Raw genomic sequence first — 17,126 nt, forward strand, 5'->3', positions numbered from 1 at the left:
AGAGCCAAACATTTTTCAATATATCGACTAGAAGTTTTTGAATGGACTGATTTTTTGTGAGGATATCATCCTCACAAAAAATCAGTCCATTCTGAAATTCTTAACCTCATCAAAAGTGGTTTACAAATCATTGATGGTCCACGATTCTTCAACTTGTAAACTAGGGTTAGAAGTTTCAATATAGATCATCCTCACAAAAAATCATCACATTCCGAAACTTCTAGCCCACATATTGAAAAATGTTTGGCTTTCTTTAGGGCCACCAAATGCTTCTCATATATATATATATGGTGAGGGGATCATCCTCACAAAAAATCAGCCCATTTTGAAATTTCTAGCCCCAATTTACAAGTTGAAGAATTGTGGACAATCAATTTTTACCATTAGTTTGTAACTACTTTTCATGGGGTTAGAAGTTTTCGAATGGGCTGATTTTTTGTGAGGATGATCTCAGCCCATTCTGAAACTTTTTTGCCATGTAGGACAAAACTTTGTCTACCGAACACTATCTTTTATATATATGTAAGAATGGCCTACTTATTTGACGGTTAGCTTCATTGATTGATCACCAATTCAAACATTAATCACCCATCCTCTCACCATTATATATTAATTTAATATCTTACCAATTCAAATATTGTACACAGCTCTCTTTGCTAAAAATGAATCCACCACTCATCCAAAATGGTTAATAATTCATCAAAATGATGATTTGACAATACAAACATAGTGATGTTTCTATGAAGAGATTACCTCCTCTGGAAGTTCAGTTTTCCCATACAATATGCAAAAAGAAGAGCATAGGCAACGGGGCAAGCAATAAGAACAACACCCACCACACCTAATTGATCATGGTGAAACCCAAAATAATCTCTTAAGAAGGCAGCAACTGTCTTTGTCTCTCCAAACACCATTATCTCTTTGTCTATGTCTCCATATTGTGAAGTGAGTAGTCCATTTAGTGTCCAAGATGTTGGGCAAATATAATACATCCAAATCCACCACTTCGGGATTTGCTACAACAAGCACCATGGCTGTGTTAGTTTTCACTTAACTCTCAAGGCCCACAACTATTTAAAGCATGACAAAATGATCGACGTATCAGACTTGCATTATTCCTAACTCTCATGATATGACCATATGGTTGTATCATATATATATATATATGTAGCCGTTTTTTTTTTTTCTTCTTTTCTTTCAAAGTAAGACCACCTATGCTTTGTGGAGCTAAATGTTGGGCGATTAAGAAGCAATGTGTTAACAAACTGAGCGTAGCAGAGATGATAATGTTAAGATGAATGGGTGGAAAGACTAGGAAAGAAAAACTTAGAAACGAACAAGTTTGGGAAAATGTAGTACATCCTATAGGTGATAAGCTAAGACAAAGTTGATTGAGATTGGTTGGGTATAGTTTCATGAAGGTTGATTACAACCCCAGTTAGAATAAATATTCAAGTTTAAGGTTCTAAAAGAAAGAGAGGAAGACCTAAAAGAACTTGGATGGAGATAGTGAGAGTGCATATGGACTCACTTTCAATCACCAAAGAGTTGGCTCTCGAATGAGTGGAATAAAGGAGCAAGATTCGTTTACTTGACCCAAATATTTGGGAATAAAGGCTTATTTTATACTCAGTTAAAATTTTAGCATATTGAAAGAAGATACTACACCCAAAGTCATTCCACGTTAGAATGACATGGGTACCTCAGGAGAAGGAAAGGCTCAAGTACCCCATAGAGATTATCTACCAAATATCGAGATAAATTCTCACAAGTAATTATGGTATAGTAAGTGGAAGGTTGGCTTACAGGTTTTGGTATCGGGAACCCAGAGAACAAATTAAACATGGTGTAGAAAGAAGAGGCCAAAACAGCAGCTACTTGAATGTTTGGAGTCAACGACACAAGCAGCATTCCAAGGTAGTTGTAGTAGACTAGTGTGCAGAACATGGCATAGGAGTACCAGAAGAACTTATAAGCAGACCAGAAGTACCCGATCATCGGATATGTGATAATCACAAACAGAGCTGCTTGGGCAAACAAGTAGGGAATCTCAACAGCCACCTATAAAATTAAGTTCATGTTAGCAGAACAAATGCCAAAAAAAAAAAAAAAAAAGACCTGAAAAAAATATTTGGTTCATTGTTCAAATTTCAAATATGGACTTAATGAGGTCCACAAGACACAAAAAAGTAATCTCAATTAAGTGTTTTTGCGTCTGACTCAATGAAACCACTTGACTCTCGACCCATTTTTAATCGAAATAAGTTACTTATTCATTGAAAAAAGATTGAACCTGTGCAAATGAATAGGCCCATGAAGAGTACATTCCAGCAAATTTTTCTCGGTATAGAACAGTTCGCTCAGTTGAAATGAGTGGTAAAACTAATGAGCAGTTGTTCATGCCCAAGAAGATCACGGCAGAGAACATTGAACCGAATATTTTGAATAAGTCCTGCTGGTTTTTTCTACAAAACAAGAGACAGATAATTATATTAACGTATCGGGAAAGTCCCACATATTGATTTGAAATTATATATTTAAATTCTACAAGGGAATTAATATGACTAGACACATTTTTAAGGGCAGATCTATGCCCTCTCTGTTAGTACCAAATATACAAACACACCTACAGTAGATTCCTTTGATAGTATCCAACGGATACCTTTGATCTCCTATGTTTCATATACAGTTTATATGACCTGAATTTGGTTAATTTTTTTAGATCCCATGGGCCTAACTCATCCTTGAAAACTGGCTGGCAAGGAGAGGGTTGCCCCCACTTTATACACTGCACATCCAAAGAGTACCCAGGTGATGTGGAACTGTGCTAACACTCCCCCTCAGCACTTGGGTTGGAGACACTTGGCTCTCCCCCTCTACATAGGGATGGAGATACTAACTCAACCCACCCTAGAGGTATACCCGCTTTGATACCATGTTGAAAGCTTAAAGCCCATGGGCCTAACTCATCCTTGAAAACCGGCTTGGAAGGAGAGGGTTGCCCCCACATTATACATTGCACATCCCAAGAGTACCCAGGCGATGTGAGACTATGCTAACACTCCCCCTCAACGCTTGGGCTGGAGACACTTGGTACTCCCCCTCCACGCAGGGATGGAGATACTAACTCGACCCACCCCAAAGGTACACTCACTTTGATACCATGTTAAAGGCTTAAAGCCCATGGGCCTAACTCATCCTTGAAAATCGGTTTGCAAGGAGAGGGTTGCCACCGCTTTATACGTTGCAGATCCCAAGAGTACCTGGGTGATGTGGGACTATGCTAACAAATTTGACTTACATTTTGGTCCCTTGCTTCCAAAACACAGACCCAAACAGCAAAGATGCGAAAATCATATAGAGGATGCGCATTAAGTTGTATGCAGGATTTCTCCAATAGGACAAGTGTTGTTTCCAAAGGCACGCTTTGAACTGTTCCCAGCCATTCTGTGGAAAACGAGTATAGAAATGCAAGTCCTTTGAACCAGGAGATGGAGAACACAATTGCTTAACAAGCTCTCTGTTGTCCCTGAAATCAGAACAAAAATAAAAATGGTCTGCACGACAATTTTTAAGATATTCATATCAAACGGACAACTACACCTTAGTAGTTACACTCACTTGTACAAAGTCGACTCTTTGTAAAGATGGGCAAAATCCACACAAAGTTCTGCTTCGGCCGATGTAGAAGTGACTTCTAACATCCATGTTGCTGGATTGTAATTGTCTTTAATCCTTGGTACCCCAGAAATACCCTGCCAGATAAGGATGAAATGAAATGAAATTTTATCATTTTTTATTGTTAAGTTTTGTCAATAAAATAATATCCTAGAATAACTTATATGGGTGACGAATATTTCTTTAGTGAATTTACCTCAAAATATTCAATAACCCTGCTTGAATGAGGACCCAATGGTCCAGAGTAGATTACACTCCCTCCGGTTTTCATTAGAAACAACTGAAACAGTAGAAAATTGTGTATTGGACGATAAACTTATATCTTGACATCATGTCAATACATAACAAGAAATCCATGCTTCTCAAAAGCTAAGATCCATATTAAAGAAATTAATACTTCTATGCATTATATTCATAATATCTACACATTGACACAATTCCTTACATTTTTATCTCCCTATTTCACTAAAAAACAATGCGTAAACTACTATAAATACCTCATCGAATGCCTCAAATATATCAATACTTGGTTGGTGGATAGTGCAAACAACTGTTCTTCCTGTATTAACCACATTCTTCACTGCCCGCATGACAATTGCAGCCGCTCTTGCATCCAAACCTGATGTGGGTTCATCCATGAAGATAATAGATGGGTTGGCAACAAGTTCCACAGCTATTGTGAGCCGTTTACGTTGCTCAGTTGATAGACCACTAACACCAGGACTGCCAACTAAAGCATCTTTAATTCCATCAAGCTCAATAGTTTCAAGGACTTCATTCACAAATGCCTGTCAATAACATGTTGCAACAATTTCATTATATCAAAGATGGTGTTGAAACTAAACAGTTAAATATTGGTTTAAAAGATGCCATACATATTTAATATTTGAATCAATCTCAGGTTGAAGCCTCAACCAAGCTGAATATATCACTGATTCTTCTACCGTAATTAGTGGAGAATGTATGTCGGTCTGCTCACAGTAACCTGATATCCTTGCAAATGTCTCCTGAACCTTAGGATACCCACCAATTCTTATATCTCCTACAATAGTACCACCAGTTTTCCTTCCAGAAAGAACATCCAATAGAGTTGTTTTTCCAGCTCCACTGACACCCATCAATGCTGTAAGAACACCGGGCATGAAAGCACCGGTAATATCGTGAAGAAGTTGGAATTTTTTCTTCATGACACCTTTTTCTTTCATTTCCTGTCACCAAAATAATAACATAGTTAACCAACATCATTTGATCCTAAAATTTTTAATGTCAAAGTTATTTATTTATCTGACATGATTACCAAAGGGGTGTCAATGAAGTACTCCACATTCTGAAATGCTGTTGTTAGGGGCTCAAAAGGTAAAACCATCCCTCCTGTGAAATTAGTCATTGACCCATAAGCATAGAAAAAATATATTATACGAATAAATAGATAAGAAGGACCATTTGTCTGACCTTTTTTAGGTTCTGCAAAAGTTTTAGGACTATTAGCTGTCTTCTCAACATGAGATCCGTTGTTAAGATCTTCCTTTCCTTGTATTTGAGAGAGCTTTTCATGAGAGATAATAGCACGAGACATCCCAGGAGCTGAGTATATATCAACAAGTGGGTGACTAGACATGTTTGATTTATGTTTCTTAAGTAGGTCTACTAGGTAAACAAAGATGAACTTACGCTTTAAAAAAGATAAGGCCATGGTAAATCCAACATTGAAAAGTAGTGAAAACCCAAGTAAGGCACCAATTGATATCCAATAATAGTACTCATCAAAGTTTAGTCCACGACTTTCCAGCGTTTGCCACCCTATAGTTGTATTTGTTGATGACATCTATAAATGAAAATGAAGAGCAGATAATTACTAGCAGTGGATGATGATCAACTATTTTACTTCACCAAAAAAGGTTAAGACGAGTAAAACTGAGGTGCTCAATGGTATTTTGGAGAGCTTTGAGGATACTCACTTGGCATACCGGTACACACATCACTCACGAAAGTGAGTGAGACTGTCACGACGAAGGAGACAGGAGATAAGCAAAGAGATAAAGAAGCATTCAAGCCTTGTAAATTGTAATCTTGTTTCCTACTAATAAATATTACTTTTGAGAAACATTGCACTTATGCTTGCCTTCTGTTTGCTTTGTTTTGTACAAGTGTTGCCATGTGTCTGAACTCTGAAGGGTTACATGGCAAGCACCGAGAAGACTTAGAACTTGACAAGATTCCACCATTAAGTGGGTACTACCACCCAAGATATCTCCTATGCCAAAGGTCAGACTTAATCAGATCATTGCCATCCTATCCATTATATTATTTTGGGTTGTCAAAAAAGGACTATTTTGCGTGATGTAGGAAAAAAATTGTTCATGGAAGTGAATCTTGACCCTTCGTTTCATTCAGTTGGATTTAGACTGCAATTTTTATTTTATTTTTCAGATTAGGCTTTGGTATTGATATGATGTGGCACCATCAAAAGATGGGTATCAGTATGCCAATGGTAGACCATCAAGCCATCCTGTCAGGATGAATCTAAGATTGTCTCAATTACAATAACCAAAAAATCAGTAATTCGAACCCACACCTTTTGCCAACGGGGAGCAAGAAATTCGTTTACAGTCATGCCTATCTCCCCATATGTCAATGGGGAGATCCAGAATCCCCATTTCAACCAACCTGGCAGAGAAGCTGCAGCCACAAAACCACTAAGTACATCCATTTGAAAAGTTAGCCAGGTCGGTATCAGAAAAGAGTTACTAGGAAGCCTTACGTCGTGGGATAATGAAGCCACCAAATAACAAGAGAACCCAGAATGAAAAAGCACCGACTGTTGTAGAAGCAACCAGAGTTTGGAAGACTGAGGCAGTAAAACGGAACATGGATATTGACATTAGGTGGACAGCAAAAAGTAGAACAAGTTGGCGAATAAACCTAAGAAAGAAAACAGACATAAGTTCAGGAGAAAATTCAGATTTCTAAGAGAAATCAACATTTTATCAATGGAGGAAATCCAGTATACAAGTCAAGTGGAACCAACAACGCATTACTATATGTGGCACAGATGCATGAGGGGTGCATTCCATTGCTTGATGTGTGATGTATCACAAATACAAGATCTCCTATGCCAAAAGTTTACTTGATCAGATATCGTGATCCTCTAATTATTAGAAATTTTCTAATATTTTCCATTTTTTCTTTCAGGTTCCCAAAAAATTGAAATAGTTCAGATGACCATAGTCATCCAGTCTAGCTGATGTGCCTAGACTGTCTTTTAAAGAAGTGGAATTTCCATGTAAGACTCACCTTCCAAACTCAGGAGTGTATCCAATGACATAGTAAGTTAGACATGTCCAAATTGCAGACTCTAACAATGAAAGTGGAATCTTCAGAATTATGGCTGGAATAGTGTATGCCCAAGCTGGATAAAAGCACAATTCTCTCTGCTTATAGAAGACCGCAAGTCTTGAGACAGTCATTGGCAACTCTGGGTATCCATCAGCAATAACCATAATGAGCCCATAAAACATAGAACCTAAAAAGTAATTTGCATGGATCACATCAACTTTCATCCGAGTCCGCAGAAAAACAGTCATCGTGATGGCTGCAATGGTGACAAGCTGCAGAGACACATAAACTTAGACATAACTGATTGATATTGATAATAATGGTCTAAATATCCTCGATGTATTTATAACTACCTGAGTTGATTTGAATACATATATGAATGAATTCCTCTTCATGAGAAGAAATTCTCTTGACATGCAAGCTTTAAAGAGGTCCCATTTAGTCAGAGAATACATGCTAAAGGATAAAGCATTTTTATGGCTCTTGGACTTATCATACGGCTCTAAAAGCTCCTCATTTAGCTTCTGTCCTATATGGAATTCCTTGAATTTCATAGAGAGCTGATCGACGGAAACAAAACTGTAAGGTTGTTCAGTATGATACCAGTACTGTCCTTGATCCTTTTTAGAGATAACCTGAAATGAATTTGAAAGTTTTACGTATTTTCGCTTCGAAACAAAAGACAAGTAAAGTGCAACCCATGATGCACTTACCTCCTGAAGGAAGTCAGCCACACCTTTTCTTTCTGGACACTTGAATCCACAAACTTCAAAAAATTCAAGAACGTGATTGCGTGGGCCATGGTATACGATCTTCCCTTCTGCCATCAAGACAATGTCGTCAAAGAGATCGTACGTCTCTGGTGCTGGCTGAAGAAGTGAAACAAATGTTGTTGCATCTGTGATATGCACCAACTGTTGAAGACACACAAGAACCTGAAAGGTAGTAGAACTGTCTAAGCCGTTTGATATTTCATCCATGAACAGAGCTCTTGTGGGACCTACAATCATCTCCCCTGCATAAAAAAAATTAGAATTCTTTTAACAACACTAAGTTTCCAATAATAATAGTATATTCAGTTAATCCTTAAAACTGAAACATACAACAGCATTGGAACACAATTTCTAATTAAACACCACAATTAAGTATAGTGTTTTGGCGAAGTTGTATATATCCTACTAAAGCTTTCCACTTTTTGACTCAAACTACCTGTAGTTAATCTTTTCTTTTGACCACCTGATACACCTCTTCTCATGGCGTCCCCGACCCTTGTGTCAGCACATATATCAAGTCCAAGTATCTGAAAAGTCATCGTAGAAAAATCATAAACAGAGAAAAGTGGTTTGCCTATAAGTTACTGAAGAAGAAATACAATTTTTTGCTTTTGTTAAAGAGAATTACCTTTAAGATATAATCTGTTTGAAGGGTTCTTTCAAGTCCCTCAACAGAAATTTCCTGTTAAAAATATTGTTTATCATAGATTATCGACATTGGAACACAGAACTACACTGCCACCAAAAATAAAAAGCAAATCCATGTGACACACGTGCTTGATCCTGATTTTTGCAATAATGTGGAACAGTTACTTCATGTTTGTTTGGGAAGGACAATTATGGGTGCCTTAAGGGATCATTGTGGTTGTCATTTGTGAATCACAGAATTGTTCAAAGTTTCAACAAGAAATTCTAAATAGGCAAGTGGCCATGATGATATCTTTCAGATTACAATAGATATTTTATACGAGAAAAATATTATGTTTAGAGAAACAATGTGATGGGCCTGGATCATTATGTAAAAAATGATCGTGTAAAAATTAAGATTTATCGAAGCTCAAAGTCATGCATTGCTGTGATATTGAAACACATAAAACAGAACAGGTGGCCCATAAAAAAGTGGCTGTTTTGTGAACATGGAGGGAAAGAAGAGTAAGTCTGTCAATTGTACCTTCATGTAAGTATCTATGTCTGGATCTGGGACAATCCCTGCTTGCTTCTCCCTTCTACTGACCTCCATCATAATCTCTTCACAGGCAAAGAAATAAGTCACCTTTATTATATAGTTAAGAACTCAAACTTAAGTGGATAAAAATCATCATTGATGTGTTCCCAAGGAAAGCATACCTGCTCGGCTTCCAACACCTTGACTACAAGCTGAGAAATCAAGTGTTTCTCTCACAGTCATCTCAGGAATGTGAAGGTCATATTGGCTTATATAGGCTGCTGTTTTCTGAGGAACAAACTCTTCAAGTCTATACCCGTTGTAAGAGATTTCCCCAGTAACCTAAAGAAAGAAAAGAAGAAAAGATACACAAAATGCTTTGGTAAAAAATTACAATATATGTATAATGCAAATCAAGGTTTAAAATGTCGCATAAATTGAATGTTTCGGTTAATGAAAAAAACCGATATGGTATTGGTTGATATATTCGATACGTACCCGATACATTGAATGTTTCATATTGGTATTGGCCAATACCAATACATATCGACCGATACATTCCAATATTTTAAACCGTATTGCGAGTAGCCATTAAAAGAAACCAGACTACAAACTGAATAATGTTTTGTATATTGTGTATATGAACATTGGGGTGAAATACAAGGTTGTTAAATGTAATCCAAGACACTTTAACATGTAATCCAAGACACTAGATTCAGACACTTGGCTTTGGACATCAATTATGCCAGAAATTAAACCAAATAAAAGCATGCATGACTTGGTGTGAGCCTAATACAATACCAAGGCTTCATGAGCATTCATTAGGACTTGTGGATCAACCGAATCCATTCCTTGAAACAAGGACATTATGAACCAAAATTGAGTCTATTTGGTTAAGTCTTTAAAAAACAGAACTTTGAGCTACTCGTCACTTTAGAATGCTGCAGACTTTTAGTACTTCACTGTACATATTAATAGAATTATCCTTAATTAATGCTTCATATCAGATCCTTCTATTAATAAAAGAAACTAAAGAGCAGAAAAAAAAAACCTTGAGAGATTGGTTTAGCTTCCCTGAAAGAGCCAATAAGAAGGTAGTTTTCCCACACCCTGGAGGGCCAAGCAATAGAGTCATCCTGCAACCCAGACAATCCAATATGAATGAACCACTTTGGGGGGTAAAAAAAGTCCATTTAGGGGATGGGTTTTGATGTGACTCTAGATTCCACACCTATTCACTGGTAGTTGAGGTGGAAGGTTTCTAACAACACTCCACCATGAAGCAAAAAAGGTCATATTTCTATTTCATTTTTATCTATTAGAAAACATTAAAAAGAATCATTGGATGCAATTAGCAAGGAAAATTACAATATATAGCACTCTACGGGCATGATGTGGTATGATCACTACTGTCCACTTGACCAAATCAATGTGATACACATCAGATGAATAGTATGGATTGGCTATGTCAGCTTTCCATGTGGCAGGAAAAACCCTTCCGTTGCAGTGAGAATGTTTGGACACCTTAGGACCTTAGAACCTTTCCCCATACAATTTCCTAAATATAACCGTTTAGTTTATACATACCACTTTCTATGGCAACTGTTTAAGGGATTGACAATATTTTTTACTCAAAAAAAAAAAAAAAAACAAACAAACAAACAAAGAGTAAAATAAATGGATTTGGCTCTAATCATTTGAATTGTCCACTAAAAGGATTTGAATCTTCTGAGTCGGTGAGACTTGTATGTTCTACCTGCCAGGCTTGATGATTCCGCTAACATCCTTGATGATGCTTATAGTGGCTTCTTGAGACTTTGCACCTAACAGCTTTGTAAAACCCTGTCCAACAGAACGCTCTAGTAATGAATGAGGAAGAAAAAGGATTAAGAAATTTCGACGAAGGAAAGAACAAACACCCAATAACTAGCAAGCTGGTAATTAGGTCCCAGAGCTGAACCAATTTGAATTAAAAACAATAATAATAATGATAATAAAGAAGGAAAAAAAAAGGCCCTCGACATAATCAAATTAATACAGCTACTTACAGAGACTATGCCTTTGAAAGAGTTCCATAAAGTGGGGAGGGGCTTGCCATGAACTACCTCACACTCTGCTTCAACACAGAGATTCTTATATCGCACCTCTGCAGTGGGCAATTTCACACCAACACTACAAAATACCATATGGTTAAAAAAAATATACCCATTACAGCTATGTGATTGTGCCTATGATATATGAGTTAATGAATGTGTAAGTGCACACACATGGATTGTCTACAGGGACTAATGGGATATACAACCATATTAAAAATATTATACTTTTGTCATATCTCCTGTCCATGATCAATGGATCCTTCTCTATAAAAGTATTTTGTAGACCTCAAGTGAATGTTACCAAACTAATATCACTAGGCACTCAAGAAGATAGATTATGCAAAGGACAACTTCAAAAACTAACATCAACTCATGCTATTCAAGCTAGAAAGAAAATCAGTCAAATGGACTTTTGAATTTCAATGAGGATGACTGACAAGGGACAGTTCATGAAAAAGGCAATTAACATACTTAAGGATCATTCAATCAAAGCTGTTGTTTGGGTTAAAATTCCTTAACTGGGTACATCGATATCACTAGTATGTTAGAGACGCAGTATGATACTTATATAACTACAAAAGTACCCTATGATTCGTAATGTGTGCAGTATACATCAAAGCCCATGAATCCATGCATCTTATATATAGATCACAACATACATACATACATACACTCATACAAACATAATGGGTAGATTATATGTTTATATGAATGTATTGCGCATCTTATGTTTGTTGTGTGTCAAAAGCAAAGCTTACTTGTCTATTCTTTTTCTAAGTTTTTTCAACAGGAGGAGGTTATCTTTCTCAATATGCTTGATGAGCTTCTCAATGAACATATGTCGTTCTAGAGGTCCAAGCTTGGTAACATCAATCACTTTCTTCCCTTTGGCATCCCCACTTCCACCTCCACCATCATAATTATCAAACAAAGATGATGTTACCTTCTCAATTGCAGCCCATTGCAAGGCACTTTCATCATCACCATTATTCTGTACAGAATTCACCGTCGTAGTGCTTCGAAAACTCGAAGTGTGGTCTCGAAATGATGATCTCATACTTCTTCCAATCTCTTCTAATTCAATTCTCAATGATTCTATTTCATCAGTTCCGACTAGTTGAGCCATCTTTGATAATTTGGAGAGCTCCAAATGCATTGGGAGAAAGATGTTTACATTTATATATGGTTTCTTTTAGAACTTGAAGATTGAGGAGGTAATGTAATGCGTCATTCATCGCTCACAGAAAGTAAATTGACTGTTGCTTTCAAGGAAGTTGAAACATGGTGTTAGCATGGATTATTAAAAAGAAAATGTATAACAGTGTGAAACAGATTGAAAAATACCAAACATTAGATTCCCATCTGTATATTTCTCTATATTCTTTCTTTAATGGAAGTTAACAACCAGAATTTTGTTTGTTTATTCAATTTTATAAATAGATTAGTTGACTTTTTTGTGTTCCCACATGTGCTCTTTCATAACTAAAAAAACAATTAACATTATTTGTAAATATATAAAATTGAGCGAGGTGTGGATTGTGAATTAAGTTCCTTTTCTTTCTCAGTAAGTCAGTAATATATTGTGACATGTGCACTATGGTTCTGTTTTTTTTGTTTTTTTCTACTTAATCTACTAAATATTTTACACTTTTTATCAATGAATTATACAAGCCCACATGCAGACATACTGCAGGTGCATTCCATACAACAGTGCAGCATAAAGATGTGAACTTCCTCACCCATCAACACCCACAATGCATGATGGTCATCATGAATATCAAATACTTATCATCTGTCTAATCAAATGATCCACACCATCTGATAAGCACAGCCTGAGACCATTGGTTTTGATGTTTCGATCAAGTTGATTTCGAGCCCAAGGCAGAGACTACTAATTGACAAGTAGTAAAACCTTTCCAAAATCTTTTTTCCAATTAATTACAGTGGAGGACTAGTGTGCCACATGATTCCTCTGATGTCAAATTGATTTAATAAATATTACAAATAGAACAAAAAGGTTTATTAATAAAAATAGATTTGATGAATTGTAAAAATCCTTTGTAATTAATATATCATATATGTTTTGCCTTCAAATTATATGAAAATTTTCCTTTATACCGCCTACCTCCTTCTCCACCTATTCTAGAATGAAGCGTCCGGTGCTCAATGATTTTGTTCATCTCTTTCCATCTATTATGTTATTTCTTTATTACCATTTTGGATTTTAAAACACATTTGTACATTTCAATCTCAATCCTTGTAGTTGTTCTTGGCATTTCTAGCAAGGCAACACATTACCAAAAAATGTGGAGGGACACATTGATGAACTTTCTATGAGCAAGTGACCAACCTTGTTGAACTCATCAGATTAGAATGAACATGGATTGTGGTCCATCAAAGAGGTGATCCATCAAATAAATGGTCCAGATTAAGACACATACAAGAATACCCTTGCTTACAAACCATGTCATTGACCAGCTTTATGTTGGGCTTTTTGTGGAGCCTAGTTATGTTTTGATCCGGTTGATGACCCGACCTGACCCAAATAATGTTTGCGTGGTATTTTGATGGGATATTTTCTGAGGCTTAGTCCATGGAGTGGAGGCTTGGGCCCATAGGCCCAAGCCGGAGCGCTCATGGATAAGCCTCCTGGGGGCAATGCCCCCGGGAAAAATTTTTGGGCCCGTTTTGTAACCCATTGTGTATCTTGTGCGCATTATATAGAAGCCGTTTTTGGTGATTAGGGTTTTTTAAGGTTTTGGTTGTCATCTTTGAGACTGGAGCCGCACTTTGTAATTCTTCTCGAAAATAGTGAAATCTCTGCAACTCTGTGGACATAAGCAAATTGCCGAACCACGTAAATACTGTCTTGTGCGTGTGATTGTTTTCTTTTTCGACGTGTGTTTTTTCTCTATTTCTTGTTTCTCACAGATTGGGAATTTCGGGTTGAATTCCTTACACTTTAGATTAAGGTACACCTGTTGAACAAATACTGAAACAGAAGTTTTATCTGCAATGTTGGATTATATAAACAGTTGAACTAATTCTGAGCAGAGTAAATATGTTGTGGGAACAGAATTGAGACCCAATACATGACACACCACTATTTGAAAATCTGGAGCATTCAATTGGTGGGGATCAGAACAAATATGAGACACTACCCCAATTCACCGATCTTATAATATATATAAAACAATGGTCTACTTATTTAAGAGTTAGCTTCGATGATTGATCACAAATTCAAACACTAATCACCCATCCTCTCACAATAATTAATTTAATATAGCACCAATTCAAATATTTTACACGGCTTTCTTTGCTAAAAATGAATCCACCAATCATCCAAAATGGTTTATTATTCACCAAAATGATGATTTGACAATACAAATATAGTGATTTTTCTATGCAGAGATTATCTCCTCTGAAAGTTCAGTTTTCCTATACAATATGCAAAAAGAAGAGCACAGGCAACGGGGCAAGCGATAAGAACAACAGCCACCACACCTAATTGATCATGGTGAAACCCAAAATAATCTCTTATGAAGGCAGTAACTGTCTTTGTCCCGCCAAACACCATTATTTCTTTTTCTATGTCTCCATATTGTGAAGAGAGTAGTCCGTTTAGCGTCCAAGATGTCGGGCAAATATAATACATCCAAATCCACCAATTTGGGATTTCCTGCAACAAGCACCATGGCTAGGTTAGTTTTCGCTTAACTCTGAAGGCCCACAACTATTTAGAGCATGTCAAAATGAATGCAAAGGAGTATCTGAATGTGGGGGCATAGTGATCAAGATCAATGTATCCGACTTGCATTATTCCTAACTCTTACGATATAAGCATAAGGTTGTATCATATACATTTAGCTCTTATTTTTATTTTTATTTTTATTTTTTTCAAGTAGTAGGACCACCTATGCTTTGTGGAGCTGAATGTTGGGTGGTTAAGCATTGTGTAAATAAGTTGAACATAGAAGAGATGATAACATTGAGAAGAATGGGTGGAAAGACTAGGAAAGATAAACTTAGAAATGAACGTGTTCGGGAAAATGTAGTAGGTCCAATAGGTGATAAGCTAAGAGAAAGTTGATTGATATTGGTTGGGCATAATTCAATGAAGGTTGATTACAGCCTCAGTTAAAAGAAATATTCAAGTTGAAGGTTCTAAAAGAATGAGAGGAAGACACAAAAGAACTTGGATGGAGATAGTGAGCGAGACCAGATAGGAACTCACATTCAATAACCATAGAGTTTGCTCTCGAATGAGTGTAATAAAGGAACGAGATTCATTTACTTGACTGAATATTTGGGGATAAGACTTTGTTGTTGTCGTTTAGTCATATTAAATATTGGGTTAAAATTTTTCCACATTGATCCATGTTAGAATGACATGGGTACCTCAGGAGAAAAGGAAAGGCTCAAGTACCCCATAGAGATTATCTACCAAACAAAAGTATCAAATAAAGAGATAAATCCATCACAAGTAATATTAGTATAGTAAGTAGAAGGTTGGTTTACCGGTTTTGGCATCGGGAACCCAGAGAACAAATTAAACATGGTGTAGAAAGAAGAGGCCAAAACAGCAGCTACTTGAATGTTTGGAGTCAACGACACAAGCAGCATTCCAAGGTAGTTGAAGTAGAGTAGTGTGCAGAACATGGCATAGAAGTACCAGAAGAACTTATAAGCAGACCAGGAGTAACCGATCATCGGATACGTGATGACCAAAAACAGAGCTGCTTGGGCAAACACGTAGGGAATCTCAATAGCCACCTATAAAATCAACTTTATGTTAGCAGAACAGATGGGAAGCGTTAAAATACAAAAAGCCATGAAAAGTTATTTGGAATTTTTGGATCATTGTTCAAAATATAAAAAATGTCAACCCAAGTTAATCAAGTTTTTGTGTCTAACTCAATGTGTCCACTTGAATCTTGATCCATTTTTGACAGAAATAAATTCTTATTGATCGAAAAAAATTGGATCTCTCCACGTTGACCCTATAGTTTTTCAGAAGAAGATTGACCTGTGCAAATGAATAGGCCCATGAAGAGTACATTCCAGCAAATTTTTCTCGATATAGAACATTTCTCTCAGTTGCAACAAATGGTAAAACTGATGAGCAGTTGTTTATGCCTAAGAAGATCACGGCAGCAAACATTGAACCAAATATTTGGAATAAGTCCTGCTGGTTATTTCTACAAAACAAGAGACAGATAAATATGTTAATGTATCGGGAAAGTCCCTCATATTGATTTGAAATATATATTTTATAGTTCTACGAGGGAATTAATATGGATAGACACATTTTTTAAGGACCGACCTATGTTTCATTAACCGTTTATATGACATGAATTGGGTTAATTTGACTTACATTTTGGTCCCTTTCTTCCAAAACACAATACCAAACATCAAAGAAGCAACAATCATAAAGACGATGCGCATTAAGTTGTATGCAGGACTTCTCCAATAGGACAAGTGTTGTTTCCAAAGGCACGCTTTGAACTGTCCCCAACCATTCTGCGGAAAACGAGTATAGAAATGCAAATCCTTTGAACCGGGAGGTGGAGAACACAATTGCTTAACCAATTCATTGTTGTCCCTGAAATCAGAAGAACAAATAAAGAATGGTCTACAAGACAATATTCAAGATATTCATATAAGACAGCGAACTACACCTTAGTAGTTATACTCACTTGTACAAACTCGACTCTTTGTAAAGATCGGCAAAATCCACACCAAGTTCTGCTTCGGCCGATGTAGAAGTGACTTCTAACATCCATGTTGCTGGATTGTAATTGTCTTTAATCCTTGGTACCCCAGAAATACCCTGCCAGATAAGGAGGAAATGAAATCATTTTTTTTTTTTTGGTAAGTTTTGTCAACAAAAATAATGTCCTAAATATCTTCAATGGGTTCTGAATATTTCTTATTTTCTTTAGTGAATTTACCTCAAAATATTCAATAACCCTGCTTGAATGAGGACCCAATGGTCCAGAGTAGATTATGCTCCCTCCATTTTTCATTAGAAACAACTGCAACAGTAGAATAATGAGTATTGGACAATAAGCTTTTATC

At 36.5% G+C, this 17,126-nt stretch overlaps 2 protein-coding genes across 3 annotated transcripts; both read right to left on the minus strand.

Annotated features, from left to right (window-relative positions):
• Positions 1-630: 630 nt before the first annotated feature.
• Positions 631-12,174, minus strand: LOC147380943 (pleiotropic drug resistance protein 3-like). Of its 2 annotated transcripts, none has more exons than XM_086431025.1 (24): positions 11,807-12,174; positions 11,001-11,124; positions 10,709-10,794; positions 10,004-10,088; positions 9,135-9,294; positions 8,959-9,035; positions 8,416-8,469; positions 8,224-8,314; positions 7,728-8,029; positions 7,368-7,649; positions 6,973-7,286; positions 6,440-6,600; positions 6,254-6,357; positions 5,350-5,503; positions 5,131-5,262; positions 4,976-5,046; positions 4,554-4,886; positions 4,176-4,466; positions 3,875-3,958; positions 3,622-3,755; positions 3,302-3,529; positions 2,294-2,465; positions 1,807-2,061; positions 631-1,016 (listed from the first exon to the last, which is right to left on the minus strand). In XM_086431025.1, exons 1-24 carry the CDS (start codon positions 12,172-12,174, stop codon positions 750-752), a joined length of 4,329 nt encoding a protein of 1,442 aa, XP_086287151.1. In that variant the 3' UTR covers positions 631-749. The 2 variants fall into 2 exon arrangements, with proteins under 2 accessions (XP_086287151.1, XP_086287150.1); XM_086431024.1 differs by having other exon boundaries at positions 4,976-5,049.
• A 2,109-nt stretch (positions 12,175-14,283) lies between these two features.
• On the minus strand, positions 14,284-17,098 carry LOC147380944 (pleiotropic drug resistance protein 3-like). Its single transcript, XM_086431026.1, has 6 exons — positions 17,000-17,098; positions 16,745-16,878; positions 16,423-16,650; positions 16,075-16,246; positions 15,567-15,821; positions 14,284-14,727 (listed from the first exon to the last, which is right to left on the minus strand). The coding sequence occupies exons 1-6, from the start codon at positions 17,072-17,074 to the stop codon at positions 14,461-14,463; spliced, it is 1,131 nt and encodes a 376-aa protein (XP_086287152.1). The 5' UTR covers positions 17,075-17,098; the 3' UTR covers positions 14,284-14,460.
• Between the last annotated feature and the right edge of the window lie 28 nt (positions 17,099-17,126).

Source organism: Akebia trifoliata, unplaced genomic scaffold, assembly GCF_017979445.1.
Source record: "Akebia trifoliata isolate Shusen 1 unplaced genomic scaffold, ASM1797944v1 Contig00866, whole genome shotgun sequence".
Lineage (NCBI taxonomy): Eukaryota > Viridiplantae > Streptophyta > Magnoliopsida > Ranunculales > Lardizabalaceae > Akebia > Akebia trifoliata.

Bases quoted from the DNA above. Each gene is read 5' to 3' on its own strand.
- LOC147380944 (XM_086431026.1), bottom strand. From the start codon at position 17,074: ATGAAAAATGGAGGGAGCATAATCTACTCTGGACCATTGGGTCCTCAT. The intron at 16,879-16,999 runs GTAAATTCACTA...CTTATCTGGCAG, and splicing joins GGGTTATTGAATATTTTGAG to GGTATTTCTGGGGTACCAAG. The intron at 14,728-15,566 runs GTAAACCAACCT...TGCTTGTTGCAG, and splicing joins GGTTCCCGATGCCAAAACCG to GAAATCCCAAATTGGTGGAT.
- LOC147380943 (XM_086431024.1), bottom strand. From the start codon at position 12,174: ATGGCTCAACTAGTCGGAACTGATGAAATAGAATCATTGAGAATTGAA. The intron at 7,287-7,367 runs GTAGTTATAAAT...GTGTCTCTGCAG, and splicing joins ATGTATTCAAATCAACTCAG to CTTGTCACCATTGCAGCCAT. The intron at 1,017-1,806 runs GTAAGCCAACCT...TGCTTGTTGTAG, and splicing joins GGTTCCCGATACCAAAACCT to CAAATCCCGAAGTGGTGGAT.